This window comes from Myripristis murdjan, chromosome 14 (assembly GCF_902150065.1).
Source record: "Myripristis murdjan chromosome 14, fMyrMur1.1, whole genome shotgun sequence".
Taxonomy (NCBI): Eukaryota; Metazoa; Chordata; class Actinopteri; order Holocentriformes; family Holocentridae; genus Myripristis; species Myripristis murdjan.
In genome coordinates, this window is record NC_043993.1 from 37,614,131 (window position 1) to 37,633,383 (window position 19,253).

General features: G+C 47.5%; 3 protein-coding genes across 8 annotated transcripts in view; 1 reads left to right on the forward strand and 2 right to left on the reverse strand.

Moving 5' to 3' along the window:
• The window catches only part of LOC115371257 (rho-related GTP-binding protein RhoG-like), a 16,504-nt gene extending 11,408 nt beyond the window's left edge, over window positions 1-5,096 (forward strand). The window contains exons 2-4 of the mRNA XM_030068499.1: window positions 1,065-1,229; window positions 3,667-3,837; window positions 4,275-5,096. Coding sequence (XP_029924359.1) covers window positions 1,101-1,229; window positions 3,667-3,837; window positions 4,275-4,550 — 576 coding nt within the window. The 5' untranslated portion in view covers window positions 1,065-1,100 and the 3' untranslated portion in view covers window positions 4,551-5,096. The remainder of the gene's footprint in view (window positions 1-1,064; window positions 1,230-3,666; window positions 3,838-4,274) is intronic.
• The window catches only part of LOC115371252 (post-GPI attachment to proteins factor 2), a 33,057-nt gene that overhangs the window by 2,345 nt on the left and 11,459 nt on the right, over window positions 1-19,253 (reverse strand). For 3 of the 6 annotated variants that reach the window (XM_030068491.1, XM_030068489.1, XM_030068490.1), the window contains exons 5-6: window positions 18,605-18,713; window positions 14,419-15,129 (exon numbers count right to left, since the gene is read on the reverse strand). In XM_030068491.1, coding sequence (XP_029924351.1) covers window positions 14,999-15,129; window positions 18,605-18,713 — 240 coding nt within the window. In that variant the 3' untranslated portion in view covers window positions 14,419-14,998. Of the gene's footprint in view, window positions 1-6,382; window positions 7,225-8,691; window positions 9,984-14,418; window positions 15,130-18,604; window positions 18,714-19,253 lie in introns of those variants that run through there. The other 3 variants (XR_003929343.1, XR_003929344.1, XM_030068492.1) reach the window with 3 other exon arrangements.
• On the reverse strand, window positions 12,111-13,697 carry LOC115371556 (uncharacterized; the record flags this gene model as incomplete). The annotated part of the gene is made up of 2 exons (XM_030068998.1): window positions 12,111-12,443; window positions 12,768-13,697. Coding segments are annotated over 2 exons (1,107 nt in total), but the record flags the coding sequence as incomplete, so codon positions are not given.

Sequence of the window (19,253 nt, forward strand, 5' to 3'; positions counted from 1 at the left end):
GTCAGTCCAGTTGGTTGACCAGTTGAGCCTCCTGTGGTCAGAGGGTTGGTCCAATTGGACCAGTTGAGCCTCCTGTGGTCAGAGGGTCGGTCCAGTTGGTCCTGACCAGTTGAGCCTCCTGTGGTCAGAGGGTTGGTCCAATTGGACCAGTTGAGCCTCCTGTGGTCAGAGGGTCAGTCCAGTTGGTCCTGACCAGTTGAGCCTCCTGTGGTCAGAGGGTTGGTCCAATTGGACCAGTTGAGCCTCCTGTGGTCAGAGGGTCAGTCCAGTTGGACCAGTTGAGCCTCCTGTGGTCAGAGGGTCGGTCCAGTTGGTCCTGACCAGTTGAGCCTCCTGTGGTCAGAGGGTCAGTCCAGTTGGTCCTGACCAGTTGAGCCTCCTGTGGTCAGAGGGTCAGTCCAGTTGGTCCTGACCAGCTGAGCCTCCTGTGGTCAGAGGGTCGGTCCAGTTGGTCCTGACCAGTTGAGCCTCCTGTGGTCAGAGGGTCAGTCCAGCTCCATCAGGGTGAACCAACAACCTGATGCTGAGCAGATTCTCTTGTTTGTGTTTCTGCTGCTTCTTCTCTTCTTCCTCCTTGTTTCCAGCTTCAACCACTGATCCACTTTCTGGATTTGTCTGGTCTCGTCTTCCCGCTCAGAGCGAACAAACGTCCTCGCTCCACGACCACGGCAGCAGATTGAAACCACAAACACACATCTGACACCTTCAGGAACCCAGAGGGAGAACTGAAGAGAACATGGGATTTATCACACTGTACAGTGTTGCTCTTGTTTGAATGTTTTCAGTTTGAATTTATTGAGAGCATTCACAGCAGCATCTATAACTTTATCATCAATGCACTCCACGTGTCATACATTCATCCATACGTTTCTGCCCTAACAGGTTTTACTGTTTTTAAGTTATTATTACAGTTTATTAAGGTATTTAGGTTTTATTTGCTCTGTTCCTACTGTTACTGAAGTTTTTCTATGTGCCATTCTGCTGCAGTGAGTGGACTTTCCCCACAGGTGGATAACAAGCTTACTCTGTGTGTGTGTGTGTGTGTGTGTGTGTGTGCGCTGCAGGTTGCTGAGAGGTCAGAGGTCACAGGTCAGGTCATCATGCAGAGCATCAAGTGTGTGGTTGTGGGTGACGGAGCGGTGGGGAAGACCTGCCTGCTCATCTCCTACACCACCGGAGCCTTTCCCAAAGAGTACATCCCGACTGTGTTCGACAACTACAGCAGCCAGGTCAGTCTGTGTGTGTGTGTGTGTGTGTGTGTGTGTGTGTTTCAGAACATTTTACAGATGCAAATTAAATCAGCAGGTACAATGAATCAATTAATGAACAAGTTAATCTAAAGCAGGTGCAGTTAATACGTTAATAAACCGACTGCAGCTGCTTCAGGTCTTTAAAGCACTGCAAAAACTCCAAATCTTACCAAGATTATTTGTCTTATTTCAAGTCAAAAATGTCTTATTCCTAGTCAAAATATCTCATTACACTTAAATAAGACATGATCACCTCAGAAGTAACTTGTTTTAGACAATTGTCTCTTTGTTCAAGTGAACATTTGCTTGAAACAAGTGAAAATTTGCTTGTTTCATTGGCAAAATTTGGTTCTTGTTTCTAGCTAATTTTCACTTATTTCAAGTGAATTTTCACTTTTTCCACTGGCAAATTTTGCCAATGAAACAAGCAAATTTCCACTTATTTCAAGCAAATTTTCACTTGAAACAAGTGAAAATGGTCTAAAAACAATTTACTTCTGAGGTGATCATGTCTTATTTTAAGTGTAATGAGATATTTTGACTAGAAATAAGACATTTTTGACTTGAAATAAGACAAATAATCTTGGTAAGATTTTGCGTTTTTGCAGTGGACCAGTTCCTCTGCATGTCCAGAGGTTCCTCTCCAGAACGTTCCTCTGCTCTCCTCCCAGAGCGAGCAGTGGGGTTTCAGAGCTGCCACATCACTCCTCCTCCCTTTCCTCCAGCCGCTGGTTTCCATTCATTCCACTACGATATGAACATGAACTTTCAGAGCCTTCACACTTTCTTCACTCCAGTTTTCCATCAGCCCAATAAAGTCCTCCACATGAGTTTTCCTAAAAGCAGCAGCACTGTTGGCTTTTCAGAACTTCTTCACACTGAAGCGCTCCCTCCTCCTCCTCCTCCTCCGCCAGGGAAAATAGTCCCTAAGCGGGGAAACGTTTTGCTTTCCACAGCCAATCATCAGCTGTGTTGTTTCTGAGTGTTGAGCAGAACATTATGAGGCGGCTGCTTCAACCACAAACTCACATTCTGACTCTGTTGTGAAATCTTTAGTTGATAAATGGTTTGTTCACATGGAAAATGTGGAGAGTCAAACATTAGGACGGTCCTTTAAAGGTGCATTATGCAAAATTGCCAGCCTGGTCTCATGACACTTCATGATATAGCAGTACAGTTAAAAACAGTAAATATTTTATCTTTTGTGACAGCCAGCACAGCTCTCAAAGTGACCTGTTTCTTCTGGAAGTCTGTTTCCTGCCGGTGTACGTCGGCTTAACATTTCCTAAAGTTAGCCATGACCTTTTCTTAACCTTAAGCAAGCTGGCTAAAGCTACCAGAGTTTAGCCACTTCCAGCAGTGGCTGTGGGAAGAGTCGTGTTCAGTGGACACGAGTTAAATTCACTGTGAGCGAGTGGCTGTCGAACTCACCGTTGAACCAGTTTAACATTAAATTATGTTTCGACAAACTTTGAAACTTGTTTAAAATTGAGGAAGATTAAATTTGAATCTGTCTTCATATCTCAGTTTAGTTTTTATTCAAAACCTAGATTCAACTCGGTCCTGTTGCAACGAACTTTAGATGATCTAGAGGTAATGTTAAATTTTAAGTCATGTCGTGTTGTAGCGTGGCATTTGGAAGTGACATGTCGTGTTGTGCCGTAACGTGTCATGTAGCACCGTGTCACGTCGCTTCATGTTGTAACGTCATGTCATATGTCGTGTTGTGTCGTGTCATGTTTTTTCATGCCGTGTCATGCTGTGTCGTGTCATGACTCGTGTCCCGGTGTCGTGTCATGACTCGTGTCCCGGTGTCGTGTCATGACTCGTGTCCCGGTGCTGTGTCATGACTCGTGTCCCGGTGTCGTGTCATGACTCGTGTCCCGGTGTCGTGTCATGACTCGTGTCCCGGTGCTGTGTCATGACTCGTGTCCCGGTGTCGTGTCATGACTCGTGTCCCGGTGTCGTGTCATGACTCGTGTCCCGGTGTCGTGTCATGACTCGTGTCCCGGTGCTGTGTCATGACTTGTGTCCCGGTGTCGTGTCATGACTCGTGTCCCGGTGTCGTGTCATGACTCGTGTCCCGGTGTCGTGTCATGACTCGTGTCCCGGTGCTGTGTCATGACTCGTGTCCCGGTGTCGTGTCATGACTCGTGTCCTGGTGTCGTGTCATGACTCGTGTCCCGGTGTCGTGTCATGACTCGTGTCCCGGTGCTGTGTCATGACTTGTGTCCCGGTGTCGTGTCATGACTCGTGTCCCGGTGTCGTATCATGACTCGTGTCCGGGCGTCGTGTCATGACTCGTGTCCTGGTGTCATATCATGACTCGTGTCCCGGTGTTGTGTCATGACTCGTGTCCTGGTGTCGTGTCCTGGTGTCGTGCTGCACTCAGCTGCTGTGTCTGTGGTGCGTTCAGGTGACGGTGGACGGCCGGACGATCAGCCTGAACCTGTGGGACACGGCGGGGCAGGAGGAGTACGACCGGCTGCGAACGCTGTCCTACCCGCAGACCAACGTCTTCGTCATCTGCTTCTCCATCTCCAGCCCCGCCTCCTACGAGAACGTCAAGCACAAGTGGCACCCCGAGGTCAGAGCGTCCACAGAGACACACCTGGCCAGGTGTTGCACACCTGCAGGAGGCGAACCGCTTCTCAACCCAAACACGCAAACTGTAGATGTTCAGGTCCTGATTTCCCTGAAGGCAGCAGCTCCGGACAGCAGACGTCTGTTCAGCTTCCATTTGGCTGCTGTGTGTTTATTCAGGGTTTAGATTCAATCAACCAATCCTGACAGATTCTTGTTCAATAAGTCAAAGAGGATATTTTCAGTATAAATATATAAGTATGCTGCATAAACAACGCTTGAGCATTTTTTCTTTTTCATCCTTAAAATATATTTGTTTTGAGTTTAAAATTTTTTAAAGTTAATCAGAATTTTAAAGGTTCTTTCTCTTATGATTATTATTGTTCCTGAATAATTCTTCCTGAGACGGAGTCACTTGGTAACATAGAGGTTTTTTTCCAGGTGTCCCATCACTGTCCCGGCGTGCCGGTGCTCCTGGTCGGCACCAAGAGCGACCTCCGAAACGACGGTGAGATTCAGAGGAAGCTGAAGGAGCAGAACCAGACGCCCGTCACCCACCAGCAGGGCGCCGCCCTCGCCCGGCAGATCCACGCCATGCGCTACCTGGAGTGCTCCGCCCTCAACCAGGACGGCATCAAGGACGTGTTCGCCGAGGCCGTCAGGGCCTTCCTGAACCCGCAGCCCGCCGTCACCAAGAAGCCCTGCGTGCTGCTGTAGGCCACCGCCGCCTCGCGCTCACCTGGGCGGAGCCAAACGTCTGGAGCTCAGGGGCGAAAATTATGTTGAAAAATAAGTTTGGTTAGAATTTAACTTTTTATTATCTTTAGAGACAATTTTATAAGGCAAGTTTGGGGCTTCAGACGGGTTTGGGACATCGAAGTGGGACAGTCCTCAGGAACAGGGATGGAAGGGTTTTTTAGTGTGTTTTGTTTTTTGGGGTTTTTTTTTGGGGGGGGGGGGTCAGGGGAAAGAGCAGACTGAGAAGAAAGGAAAGAGAAACACAAAGTAAAGAGCTCATGTAAATAAGAATGAGGAACATAAAGAAACGAGTCTGATTTGGACTCATCAGGTTTAGAGGATTTTATTCAGAGAGAGAGAGAGACAGAAAGAGAGAGACAGGGAGAGAGAGAGATAAAAGAGAGAGAGAGAGTCAGTAGATGAAGATGCCAAAGCCTCTCATCCCACAGATATGAAGCTCTTCGTAACATATCAAGGTTGTGTTCAGGTTCACAGCCGCGCATCAATGTTAAAAAAAAAAAAAAAGAAAGAAAAAAAAAAGAAGAAGAACCTGTCCAAAGTCAAAGTCACTCGGTGCCTTTTTCTGTCACGAACTGACCCGTCAGTTTGTGTCCCGCCACGCTCAGGCCAGCAGGTGAGCTCACCTGTCCTGTCCTGTCCTGTCCTGCCTGCACGGGGCCCGGTGCCGCCCTGACCAGTGGCGCTCCGGCCTCGCCGTTTTCCTCTCAGCAATAAAAAAAACAAACTCTGACCGGGGATGCAGAACGGCACACGTGAACGGACCCACGACGGCCGCGGTGAAAACCAGCTTCAGCCGGATCTCAGGCCGGCTGCAGGTCACCTGGCAGCTCAGACCAGGATGTGACTGAGGGTCAAGCCGCGGTAACACTTTATCTCCAGTTGTAAGCAACACTGACAGAGCCGTGACGTGATCGCTGTGATCAGCAATAATCAATATGAACGCCTGTTTCATGAAGGTCAATAAACAAAGTCATGCCATCGTTTGTCTCTGATTTGTTAGCGTTTTCAGGACCGAAGGCCTCGGCACACCAAGTCCACATTTATTGTTTGTTTTTTTTGTTTTTTTTTAATCTGTCACCTGATAAAAATGAGGTGGCAGATTACACACAGAAAGTGTGCACACCGAGTTCGATACGTCTTGTTCTGTTTGTTATAAAATTCCCAACACGGGACAGAAAGAAAGCCTGGTTCCCATGTGATCCTGAGCTGGAGCTGCTGGTCCTGGATCAGCCGGACGCTCTCAGAGTTTCCCAGCAGCTCCGGTCTGGCGTGGCGCCGAGCCGGTCCTGCACGCCGTCTTCACGTCTTGGAAACGTGATCGACACAACATGACAACGTATTTATTTTTAAATCTGCGACCATTTCAGAAAAAAATGATGGAGTCGGTGTGCAGAGGTCTTAAGCCCTTCATAATAATTTATGATATCTGCACGTTTGTTTGTTTGTGTATGAAAAAAGAAAATGTATTGCACCATCTTATTAACCAGAACTGGATGTATTTTTAAAATGTAACGTGCTAAGCATTCCTCCGGTGTGTGTGTGTGATGCTGCTCGCTCTCAGGTCGGGACGCGGCCGCAGAATTCCTTCAGATAAAAAGCTCCACGTTTTAAACGCAGACTGCGGTTAAGACAGTCTTACAGTGTGACTGCGGTCTGATGAACAACTTCAAATAAAGTGTTACCCAGCCTCGGGTCCAGCCTGTGGACAGTCACTGAGAGAGTTTGGCTCGAAGGCTGATGGACTCTGGGAGCTGCGCTGCTCACAAACTTTGAGTTCATCGATGCAAATCAGGATGTGAACCCAGAATGCATTGCAGTGTGAGCAGGAGGAGCTCCGGTGTCCTGCTGCACTGATGGACACACGAGCTGTTATCAAACCTGTGAGCTTCAGGTACAGGACGGTCCACTTGCACACCTTCTGCCTGTGAACATCACCGCTGCTGCTTTTTTAATTTTTAGTTTTTATTTTTTTTGCCTGTGTGAACTCATTTTAGTGGCATTTTTCAGCTTTTAAGGGACCGTCCCCTCAAAAAATGGTGAAACTGGACTTCTTCTCCTTTCCCTCTGGCATATTCTGTGCACCCATAATCCCCTGGTTTCCCAGCCTGCCCTCCTGTAAACATGATGCCGAATGAGCAGCAGCATCTCGCTGTGAAAATGAACCGCGGCAACCTTCCACCTGACCGGTTCTGATTGGTCAGAGCGGCGCTGCTCCAAGGCTTTACCTGAGGTTTACAGGCTCCTGACCGGCAGCTTGAACAGCAAAGAGGCCGAGTTAGTTTCCTGCAGCTGGAGGTCGGCATCACTCTGACTGGACTGTTTCTAAAATGAACCATCATCTAAGTTTTTATTTACACTTTATATTCTAGCCCACAGGTCCAGGTCTTTTACAGCCTTGTCATTAGTAAGTCATTAGTACTTTTACATGGTCCAAAGTATCAAGATTTCTGCTATAATCTGGCTCACATGGCTTTATTTCTGAAGAAACAATATAATCTGGTCAGCAAACAGAATAAACAGCAGGCAGGATCGCTCTGAGCTCCAGAAACTCTCCTGTGGTTTTCATCCACTGCTTTGACTTCATGGTAACTCTGGTTACCGCACTCCTAACCACGGTGCCACCACGCTTCCACTGTCACCACAATGACGAAAAACATGTTAAAATTAATTAAGTAATATAAATATATTTTTAAAAATGTGAAGAATTTATTCCCAGCAATCGTCTCTACAGTATCAATTACCAAAATAAAGCAAAAATTGCATTAAATACTAAGAATTAAAATTACACAATTATTTAATAAGTAGCATGAAATACTACTATGGTACTTAACCATAGTCCTAACTATGGCTGTACTGCCAACACTCATAGTTAACTCTAGTTTGCTTACCACAGGAAAACTACAGTGAGAATGCAGCTCAGGTGTGAACAAAGTGGGCGGGACTTGATAGTAGATTTCAGACGTTTGGCTCCTCCTCCCTGACAAGTCCAGTCCACTTTGTTCAAACCTGACCTGCATATCAGGACCTGGATGACTGAGAGTCTCCACACACAAATATTGATAATGATCAAACTGATTAGGGTTTTTTTTTTTTTTTTTTTGTGATGCTGCGTTCAGGTGCCTTTCGCAAAGATTTCAGCCTCAGGGGCCCCTCTTCCTCAGGGGGGACAGGCTGGATGCTCTGTTTTGTGACTAATGTGAGATTCAATAGGAAAACACGTCTGCTTCAGCATTTGAATGTTTTTTCAGTCTTGATTTTTTTTGTAATTTTTCAATATTTATTTAATATTTTTAATGTTTCTTTTTGTTTTTGTTTTTAATTTTTTTTGTCAAAAAAATCTTTTTTAACTTGATCTTAACCTTCTTTCTTTTAAAACTTTATTTTCTTTTTAATAATTATTATTATTCTTTTTGCTCGTTATTATCGTGTTAGACAAAACTGCGCTTTTCAATCAGCCCCCCACAGGGTTTTGTGCTCATCAAATGCTCCTGTTACGTTTATATTTAATGTCAAATCTGATGTAATTTATGTTTTTTGTGTTCGATGTGGTTGATTGTGCAGTTGCTGTTTGTGTTGCGACGCAGACTCGTCTGCACGGACTCGTCTGTTCGGACTCTGCGTGGACTCGTCTGCACGGACTCGTCTGCGCGGACTCGTCTACTCGTCTGCTCGGACTCATCTACTCGTACTCGTCTGCGTGGACTCGTCTACTCGTACTCGTCTGCGTGGACTCGTCTGCGTGGACTCGTCTGCGCGGACTCATCTACTCATCTGCTCGGACTTGTCTACTCGTACTTGTCTGCGCAGACTCGTCTGCGCGGACTCATCTACTCATCTGCTCGGACTCGTCTACTCGTACTCGTCTGCGTGGACTCGTCTGCGCGGACTCATCTACTCATCTGCTCGGACTCGTCTACTCGTACTCGTCTGCGCAGACTCATCTACTCATCTGCTCGGACTCGTCTACTCATACTCGTCTGCGCGGACTCGTCTGCTCGGACTCGTCGGCGTGGACTCGTCTGCTCGGACTCGTCTACTCGTCTGCTCGGACTCGTCTACTCGTACTTGTCTGCTCGGGCTCTGCGTGGACTCGTCTGCGTGGACTCATCTGCGTGGACTCATCTGCGTGGACTCGTCTGCTCGGACTCGTCTACTCGTCTGCGCGGACTCGTCTGCGCGGACTTGTCTACTCAGACCTGTCTGCGCTGCGTCGCTGTGTTCTGACTCAAACTGAGAATAAAGTTGTTTCCGAGGCGAGCGTCTGCCTGTTTCACTGAGAATGTCGAGGAAAACGACGTTTCCCTCCGAGCGCTCTGCAGCCACGCCTGAGTCTTCACCTTGTTTGTTTGTTTGTTTGTTTGTTTGTTTGTTTTGGCCTGCCACAAAAAGATGCACAACTCCTGCAGCAGAAACACTCGCTACATCAACTGTTTCCTGTTTGAACTTATGAATAAAAAACCATGAAACCATTAAATTCAAAGCATGAACAATCAGACGTGAGGATCCGGTTGATTTTGTGACGTTTCGAAAAGAAACAGCATGAGAGCGCTGAGACTTTTCCTCTTTAAACTTTATTCTGTTTTCATCATTATTATTATCATCATTATTAGTATTATCATTATTGTTATTATTATTAGTGTGGAATGAAGAAAAGAAGAAATACCAAAGCAGTGACTTTTTAAAAATATTTTTGAGAAGAAAAAGAGAATTTTGCCAGTTGTCATGACAACACTGTGACTCACAAATGCTTTGGATTCCTTCTGACTGAGTGCACACACACACACACACAAATGACTATGTTTCTAACCCTGTAATCTGAACCCTCAAGTGGATCCTAATCCAGATTAATCCTGATCAAATGAGTAAAAAGCAGCAGCTTCTCCTCAGTGTCACCTCTCTCTCTGCACCTCCACACACACACACACACACACGCACACGCACACGCACACGCACACGCACACACACAGACACACAACATTCCTCACATGTGCCTGTACCTGCCAAAGTAGCTGGATGTGGCCACAGCCCGGCACAGAACAGTGCTTCACTCCAACAACAGAAACACACACACACACACTTTTCTTTACCACCACGGGGTCCCACGGGTGGAGGGTCACGAAGGTGACGGGACGGGTGGAAGGTCACGAAGGTGATGGGACGGGTGGAGGCTCATGAAGGTGAGCACAGGCGTTTCTGCAGACCTGCGAGTCGCTCCTGTTTGTGTCGCTCCGGCGCAAAACCATAAAAATGCAGATGAACGGCGCAGGCAGCTGATTGGTCAGCTGTCAGCTGATTGGTCACGCTGATCTCTACCTTTAAACTGGATGTTTTGTGCAAACCCCTCCCGTGAGCAGCAGGTGGACCAGAGGAGCTGATTCTGCCCTCAGGACTCTGACAGGACAAGAGCCACAACAGGGAAATGAAAACAGCATGTTAACCCTGTAGAGCCATCTGTATCATAAATGATAGACGTTATCAATAACACATTCTGTTTCAGTTTAATCAATACTGGACCAAAATCCTGTTGTTTACCTTCTGACACTTCCCCTGTTCACCCTGGACCATCAGCACTTCAACTGCTGTCATATATGATACACCAGAAAATGTAATAACATATTTTTTTTTTTTTTTTTTTTTTACATTTTGCTATAGGACTAAATAAAGGGTTCAATTTCAAAAAGTTGGAGTTTTCTGCCAATTCTTTCATAGTTCAGGCTTTATAGGGTTAAAATAGTTCACGCTCTGAAACCTTTGAGGGAATGCACTCGATTTCAGACAAAACATAAAAATGGAAAAAAAAAAAAAAGCAGAAAACAGCAGAAACAGCAGACTGATTGGACCAGAAGGTAGAGACAGAAAAACAGCAGGATAAAAATTACTGATGATTTTTATTATTTAATTTTGAGCACCAGGTGAGCACAACACACAGTGCTACATTCAGTCACACACACACACACACACACACACTGAGGCTTTGTGAGCACATTACAACACATTATAAAACATCATAACCTCAGGAGTTTCTCTTGGTCCCATAAGTTTTATGATTTTATTTTCTCATCGCCATCATGATCTGCATCAGTTTAACAACCATTCTAATTTAAAGTCACAATGAAATGAACAGCGGCTCGTTTTCCAGGTGAGGATATTCACCTGCTGACCTGCGACTTCAGGACATTTACGGTGTTTGTGCTTGTTGCCTCCTTCAGGTGCAGATCTCAGTCCTGCCTCTGAAAAACATTTCTGAGCGACCATGCCGCCGCTCCCTGACTGCGCTCTCATTGGCTGGCACTTTTGAAAGACACCTGTGTTAAGCCCCGCCCCTACATCTTCAAAAAGCCGCTCCTTCACGACTTCAAACTGAATGAAGACAATACTGCACTCTGATTGGCCGACAGCAGCAGCAGCTCCTCTAAATCTAATGAAGTAAAACAGCCGAGTTCAAATGCTGCAAACTGCTCTGATTGGCTGATTTCACTTCCTCGGTGAGGGAGCCAATCAGGGCTGAGTGCAGCTGTGATGCGTTTCAGTGTGAAAAAATTCAATCAGTGACTTTAAACTGAACAAAACCAAATCCTGACGACGTCTTCGTTAAAATACTTGAAATATGTATAAAAAAAAAAAAAAAAGGAAAAAGAAAATTGTGCTCGCTTCAACTCGTGGTGCTGAGTCGCTCAAGGCAGTGAGCAAGGCACTAGCACAGCCAGGGTGAGGGGTTCAATTCCAGCAGCTCGCCAAAACCCCGTCGAGTCTCTTCCCACGCCAGGCCCCTCCCACTTCCTGCTAGTGATGCACATGACATACCTGTGCCACCCACTTCCCTGATAACCCAAACCCCGCCCACCACGCCTCGTGACGCTCAGCGGTTTTGTGTGGCACCCCTTTAAAGTGTGTGTGTGTGTGTTCTGGAGCTGGGCTGTCCGTCACACAAACAGCTGATGGGAAACGACTTTCTTCGAGCTGAAAAAACTCAACATTTGATTTCCTGTTCCTTCTTTTTGCTTCCTCTTCTGTGAAAGACATGAACCGTGCAGAAAATCGGGGTTTTTTTTAGCGAGTGGCTCGACACTCAAAACAAAACTGGTGATGTGATTTTTACTTCCTGCAGCGTCCAAACCCTCTGAGCGCTGAAACGAGGAGGAAATCTCCCCGAGCGCTTTTCTAAATCAGCATCGTTTGGCATTTATGACGCATCGCTGAGGCGTTTCAACACCAGTTTCAAACTCACTGCTGTTTCTGAAAATATCCCCGAGGCTGCTCTGCTTCACCTCCTCAGCTTCACCTCCTCAGCTTCACCTCCTCAGCTTCACCTCCTCAGCACGTCGAGTCTCTAAAGCTCAGACGGCAGAGGAGTGTGCTGCTGCCACAAACAAGGACAAACTTCTCTTCACTTGGTCTTCAAAGAGCACAGATCATTAAACTCTGTAAAATGTCGTGTAACATCAGGGATGATGACACTGACTCAGATTTATTTTCACAGCGGCAGCCGCTCAGAGCCGGAGCTGCATGACAGAATGTAAATCATCATTTTGGTCTGATCTGGATTTCCTGGACTTCTGGATCAATAAAATCAAATTGTTTGTGGGAGAAGTGAACAGGGTTTCCCCGTTTCCTTCAGAATAACTGAGGACATGTGGATCTGTTAGTGCACGACAGAACAAACTCTCACAGGTTTTATGTCCATGAATGTTGTCCCTCTGTGTCCTGAACACACACACACACACACACACACACACACACACACACACACACACACACGGTGTCCAAAACCATGTTTTGGGGTATTTCTCTCTGGTGGATTCTGTGATGTCTTTTGGGGTTGGAGGGTTGGAGCTGCAGCAGAGACGTGTCCTGCAGCAGCTCAGTGTCCTGTAGCAGAGGCGTGTCCCGCAGCAGCTCAGTGTCCTGCAGCAGCTCAGTGTCCCGCAGCAGCTCAGTGTCCCGTAGCAGCTCAGTGTCCTGCAGCAGCTCAGTGTCCCGCAGCAGCTCAGTGTCCTGCAGCAGCTCAGTGTCCTGCAGCAGCTCAGTGTCCTGCAGCAGAGACGTGTCCTGCAGCAGAGACGTGTCCTGCAGCAGCTCAGTGTCCCGTAGCAGAGGCGTGTCCCGCAGCAGCTCAGTGTCCCGCAGCAGCTCAGTGTCCCGCAGCAGCTCAGTGTCCTGCAGCAGAGACGTGTCCTGCAGCAGAGACGTGTCCTGCAGCAGCTCAGTGTCCCGCAGCAGAGACGTGTCCTGCAGCAGAGACGTGTCCTGCAGCAGAGACGTGTCCTGCAGCAGCTCAGTGTCCCGCAGCAGCTCAGTGTCCCGCAGCAGCTCAGTGTCCCGCAGCAGAGACGTGTCCCGCAGCAGAGACGTGTCCTGCAGCAGAGACGTGTCCTGCAGCAAAGGCGTGTCCTGCAGCAGAGGCGTGTCCTGCAGCAGAGGCGTGTCCCGCAGCAGAGACGTGTCCCGCAGCAGAGACGTGTCCCGCAGCAGAGACGTGTCCCGCAGCAGCTCAGTGTCCCGCAGCAGCTCAGTGTCCTGCAGCAGAGGCGTGTCCTGCAGCAGAGACGTGTCCTGCAGCAGAGGCGTGTCCTGCAGCAGAGGCGTGTCCCGCAGCAGAGACGTGTCCCGCAGCAGAGACGTGTCCTGCAGCAGAGATGTGTCCCGCAGCAGCTCAGTGTCCTGCAGCAGCTCAGTGTCCCGCAGCAGAGGCGTGTCCCGCAGCAGAGACGTGTCCCGCAGCAGCTCAGTGTCCTGCAGCAGAGACGTGTCCCGCAGCAGAGACGTGTCCCGCAGCAGAGACGTGTCCTGCAGCAGAGACGTGTCCCGCAGCAGCTCAGTGTCCTGCAGCAGAGACGTGTCCCGCAGCAGAGACGTGTCCCGCAGCAGAGACGTGTCCTGCAGCAGCTCAGTGTCCTGCAGCAGAGACGTGTCCTGCAGCAGCTCAGTGTCCTGCAGCAGAGACGTGTCCTGCAGCAGCTCAGTGTCCTGCAGCAGAGACGTGTCCTGCAGCAGAGACGTGTCCTGCAGCAGCTCAGTGTCCTGCAGCAGCTCAGTGTCCTGCAGCTTACGGTGGGACTCAAACCCACAAACTGACCTGAGCCCTGTCAGTTTTAACGGCTCCTGTCACGACTCAGAGACTCAAACTGAACAAAAAAAAAAAAAAAAAAAAAACCCTCAACATACAAATGTACTGGTCATCACAATGGCAGTATTGTGTGTGTGTGTGTGTGTGTGTGTGTGTGTGTGGTGAGCAGTCAGCATGTGAGTCCAGTTTATGGATGAGTAATAACCACAGGCCCAGCTGACGGTGAGCAGCTTCCCCTCTGTGCCTTAGCAGAGACACTTCCTCCTCCTCCGGGCCGCTGGCGGGGCGTCCCGTTAAAAAAAGATGAGCGGGTATTTCCAAATGTGAAACCTTCACACACCAGCAGCTTCACACTGCCTCACACTGACTGACTGTTCACGCTTTCTGCCTCCAATCAAACGGTGGGAAAAAAAAAAAAAAAAAACTCAGCCAGGAGGAAGTGAGATGCAGCGCTCTCTGCTGAAGTGCCTTTGAGCCCTCAGAGAGTTGCGGTGCGAGTCCCTGGCTGTGACCGGGAGGCTACCTGCCTGATTTCAAGAGAAAGAGGCTAAAGTGGAGGACACCCCCCCCCCCCCCCCCCCCCCCCAGTCTGCTGGGGCTTCTGGAGGTTTTACTTCAGTTTTCTGGTTTTTACTGGAATCAGCAAAGCGAGTCTGCAGTGGGACCTGTGTGGCCCCTGACGTGCAGCCAACCAGATTCATTCAGTCGTCTCAGGATGGGGGGATGAGGGGGGGGGGGGGGGGGGGGGGGGGGGGGGGGGGAGCAGGACTGCCGTTTGTCTTCAGTCCTGGTGTAGAAATTCATCCTGAACCTGAAAACTTTCTCCTAAAAATCAAATCAAATCAAATCAAAGTGCTAAATCGTCTCTAAATGAACTGAAAACAGCTTCCAGTCAACAGTTTCATTCAAACCAACATGTTTCTGAGAGCCTGCAGCGCCCCGTCCCACATGGGAAGGTGGGGGCTCGGAGCAGAAGGGGCTCTCACGTCTTTGGTAAATGTCCTTAAATACGTCCTGATTCAGAGGCGAGCGCTTCGTTAACGTCCGTCTCAGACGTGTCCTCCAGCAGGTGATCAGACGTGGGACCGAGTCTCTTCTTCTCTCCCTGATTTGTCTGAATCAGGGATTTTAATCTGCTCTTCTTTCAGATTTCTCCACTATGAACACCTGAGCCACACGAGGCCATGAGGACCTCTGACCTTTAGGTACAGGTGTCCTACAGATGTTGTGGACATGTGGCAACATCTGTGTGTCTGCATCTGAGGCGTTACCAACGCGGCGTGTGGGCGGGCCGTGGCGTGTCGTCGGCGTGTGGGCGGGCCGCGGCGCCGCCTCCTGCTCAGTAGCGCTTGTCCTCGGGGGGCGTGGCCACCAGCATCTCTTTGCTCCCGAAGTCCAGGAAGGCGGTCATGTGGAAGGCCATGTTGGAGAGGACGACCAGGTACTCACACAGTGCAAACAGAGTGTAGACTGCAGGGAGAAGGGGGGGTGGGGGGGGGGGGGGGGGGGGACAGGTGGTCAGCAGGAACCTCAGCAAATTCACTTCACTTCTTTCTTGATCTCCACAAAAATAAAAAAAAATAATAATAATAAAAAAATGAAGTTAATGAAAAAATAATGGAAAAAACAAAACAGCAAAAAACCCTAAACTTAACTAAATAAATAAATAAAATAAAATTACAAAAAAGACAAGAGAATTAGTTAAAAAAAAAAAAGAAAAAAAAAGACCACTGAAACACCACAGAATTACAAAATAATTACTAGAAAATTACCTGAACGCTAGATTTATGATGATACTAGTTTGTAAATTCAAATTTAAGACAATTCTATGACATTTCACACCCGGTGTGTATGAAGCTGAATAAAAGACCATTTCAGAGACTCTTCAGACTTTAATCTGATTGGACCGTTTCCTGAGATCCAGCACTGATGAAGATGAAGTTTGAAAAACATGACAGCAACTCGCTGCTGCCAGGAAACATGTCAACGGAGCAACATGTAGTATTTAGCATTTCTCAGACTTAAAACCACATTTCCCATAAACCTCGGCGGTTCCTGTCCAAAGAGGATGTTGCTGCACCCATTTCAAAAACTACGTATTTGCGAAGTAACGACATTTTAAATTTCCTCAGATGAAATAACGGAGTCTCGCTCTTAAACTCAACAGGGAGTGGAGTCGCTGTTCATTATTATTATAACTCTGAATGGGCTCCTGAAAGAAAACGTTTTACAGATTCATGAGCAGAGCTGAGCTCCCAGCTCTCAGGTGATGTTCACCTTCCATCTGCCCTCAGCAGGGCTCCGACTGCCTGAGGCCACTCACACTCAGGGAGTGTTCTGATTTTTCGAACGCTTCTCAGAATTAAATTTAGGACCAATTTTACAGAAACCCCACATCAGTCACACTCACTGAGCAGAACTGAGCTGAACTGCATGCACACAGAGAGATGGAGACGCTATTTTCTATTTTATAAAAGAGAATGTGTGTACCTTCCTGCAGACTTCACACCTACACACACACACACACACACACACACACACACACACACACACACACACGCACACACACACACACACACACACACACACAGAGTGCAGGCTGCTGCAGAAGTGGCAGAAAATAACATGAAAGTGGGAATTCACACGACATTATAGTAACTTTATTATTTCAATATATTTTGTCCTTTAGATCCAATTTCACTGTGTGGATGATTTTGTACAAGCCTATTGATCTATTTTTGTTTTTTTTAAATTATTGTTATATTTGTGCGTGAGAATGTGTGTGTGTCAGTGTGCGACACATAATCCAGATGTGACTGATGGGTGGATTGATCAGGTCGTATTGATCATGATGAGCTGGGAGGGGCACTGATGGAAAGGAGCTCGCTGGGCTCTGAGGGCCCGCTCACACTGCCAAGCCCCGGCACGCTGGCCCCTAAAATCCAGATTATTTGACCAGTGTGAGGCTCCGCTCCGTGCAAAACTGTTTGACCTTAGTCTGCGTGTCTGAGAAACTGAACGAGCAGCAGCAGCTGTTTATATGCAAATGAGCTGATTAGAAGCGTTTCAACCTCCATTTATGGCTGGGAGCGTGCACGAGGCTCGTGCACGTGCAGACAATCAGACAAAGACTGAGGTTTAAAGCACAGAGGCATATGTACACACACTTCATAACCCTGACCTGAGGAGTGTGTGTGCACGTCTCTGGCTCTGTGTGAACACACAGTGTCACACACACACACACACACACACACACACACACACACACACACACACACACACACACACACACACACACACACACACACACACACACACACACACACACACACACACACACACACACACACACACACACACACACACACACAGCTGTTTACTGGCAGTTTTGTGTTTCTGACTGTGAACGAGGGATTCCTTCACTCCCATCCTGCTGTCCTGATCTGAGCGACGTTACTGAGAGAGGCACGCGGGAAAGTCTTTAAAAAACAGTCATTATCAGTGACTGAGATTTTAAACGGCAGCTTTGAAAAAAAAAAAAATCTACTTCCCATGTCTAAGCATTTTTAAGACTTTTGAAAGATTTAAGACATTTTTAATACCAATGATGACCTCACTTTTAGATCAATGAATTTGATGCTTTTTAAGACTTTTTAAGGAGCCGCAGGAACCCCTCTCCTGTCCCCCTCCCCCCTCCTGCCCCCCAGGTGGGCGTTTAAAAAAAAAAAACAGGGGGATGGATTGGAGGAAGTTAATGAAGTGGTGACACTGTGAGGAACGTTTCATCAGGGAGGCTTCTCACATTCAAGTTTTCAGATGTGATATTCAGCGCTGACGCTGTGCAGCTGAAGCATGACTCAGCAGAAAGCTCCGGCTCTGTGCAGCTGAAGCATGACTCAGCAGAAAGCTCCGGCTCTGCACTGCGGCTCGCGGCATAACGACATGATTGGATGCGGTGTGTTTTATTGTGTGTGGACCGATGCTTATGAAAGCTGTTAACCACAGCAGGCAGCGTGCTACTGGAGGCAACAAGCCCTCCTTTATATAGCCAACAGCTGTGTGTGTGTGTGTGTGTCTGTGTGTGTGTGTGAGTGAGTGAACAGTAAGTTGTTTGCACACAACACGCTCAGTCAACAGCTGGGTCTGATTCAGGGCTGCAGCTAAGATGAATAATCTTTTTTTTGCCTTAATTATTGATTAATCATTCAGTGTGAAAAATAAAACCCAAGTCTGATGGGAAGTGATCAGAATCCAGATCAAATGTCTGACCAGCACCCAAAGTATGAATGTGATGAAGAGATGAATGGAGAGAAGGAGGAGAGCCTGAGCAGCTCAGAGGAGCTGGAATCAGACGATGACGGAGTTTTTACTGGATAAATGACGAAAAAAAAAATCGAATTCATAAATTTTCTGTGTATCAAATGACTGACTGAAGTGTTTGAGCTCTAGTTTGATTTACCTCACTGAGACCGACCTTCACACCTGGCATCAAGGTGAGGTCAAAGGTCAACAGCAGAAGCCAGATAGAAGTGGTGAACATCGTCTGAAAGCTGGAACCTGAAGATTAATTTATTATTATTATTATTATTATTATTTAATATAGTGTGTGAGGGTTAGATCATTATGATGGAAGAATCTGACGGCCATCACTGTTGCTGCAGCAGTTTTTGGGTTTATACCAGATACACAGATTTGGTATAAAATGTAACCATTTTTGACCATTGAGGAATGAATAAAAATGGTCAAAAATCCCCCAAAACTCCACATTAGGACACCAAGACCTCGAGGAACTCAACACAAAACATCAGGCTTCCACCTGGTGTCAAAATCCTTCCAGCTCTCTGTTAGAGCTGCATTATTCAGTGACGGACAGTCTGGTTGCTGGAATGTGGGTCCAGTAAAACCCTGACGGCCTTTAGCGGGCCGGCGGAGGCTTGGCACTTACTTCCTGGTTCGCAGTATTTGTTATGGCGTCTGAAGAAATAGGCAGCAGCCAGACAGCAGCTCACGCTCAGCAAGAAGAGACGCACCTTCCATCGGTACGACGTCACTTCCTGAAAGACAGAGAGGAGGAGGGAGAGAGAGGAAGGGAGAGCGTGAGAGACACAAAAAGAGGACCGAGTTTTACAAGTTTTACAAGAAAAGTGCAGAGAAAATGCAGACTCAGACGTCTTTTCATGCTATTTTTGTCGAGCGGTACTCTCTGTTCCCTCAGGGTTTACAAAAGAGGAAATCAAGAGGGTTCATTTATTTCTGCACGGCACTTCCCAGAGATCACCTGTTCATCAAACAGTGTGGGCGGGGCTTGGGTTTCCTCTTTTCGTTGTGTCTCTGCAGCTCATGCCAACACCCCGTCCTGCTGCCGTTTACTCAGAAAACAAAGGAGCCTGTCGCCGTCCAAAAGCCCATGAGCAAGGCACAGAGCCCTGACATGCTGTGACTCACACTCAGGCCCCTGCGCTCAAATCTGCATGTTACTGACTGTCAAGCTCCAGGTGTTTCATGTTTCTACAGGTATGAACTCCATCAGCCTGTCTCTGTGTCAAAGCCCTTCATTTTACTTTTTAAGGAGACAGCCTGTTATTCTGTGCTTC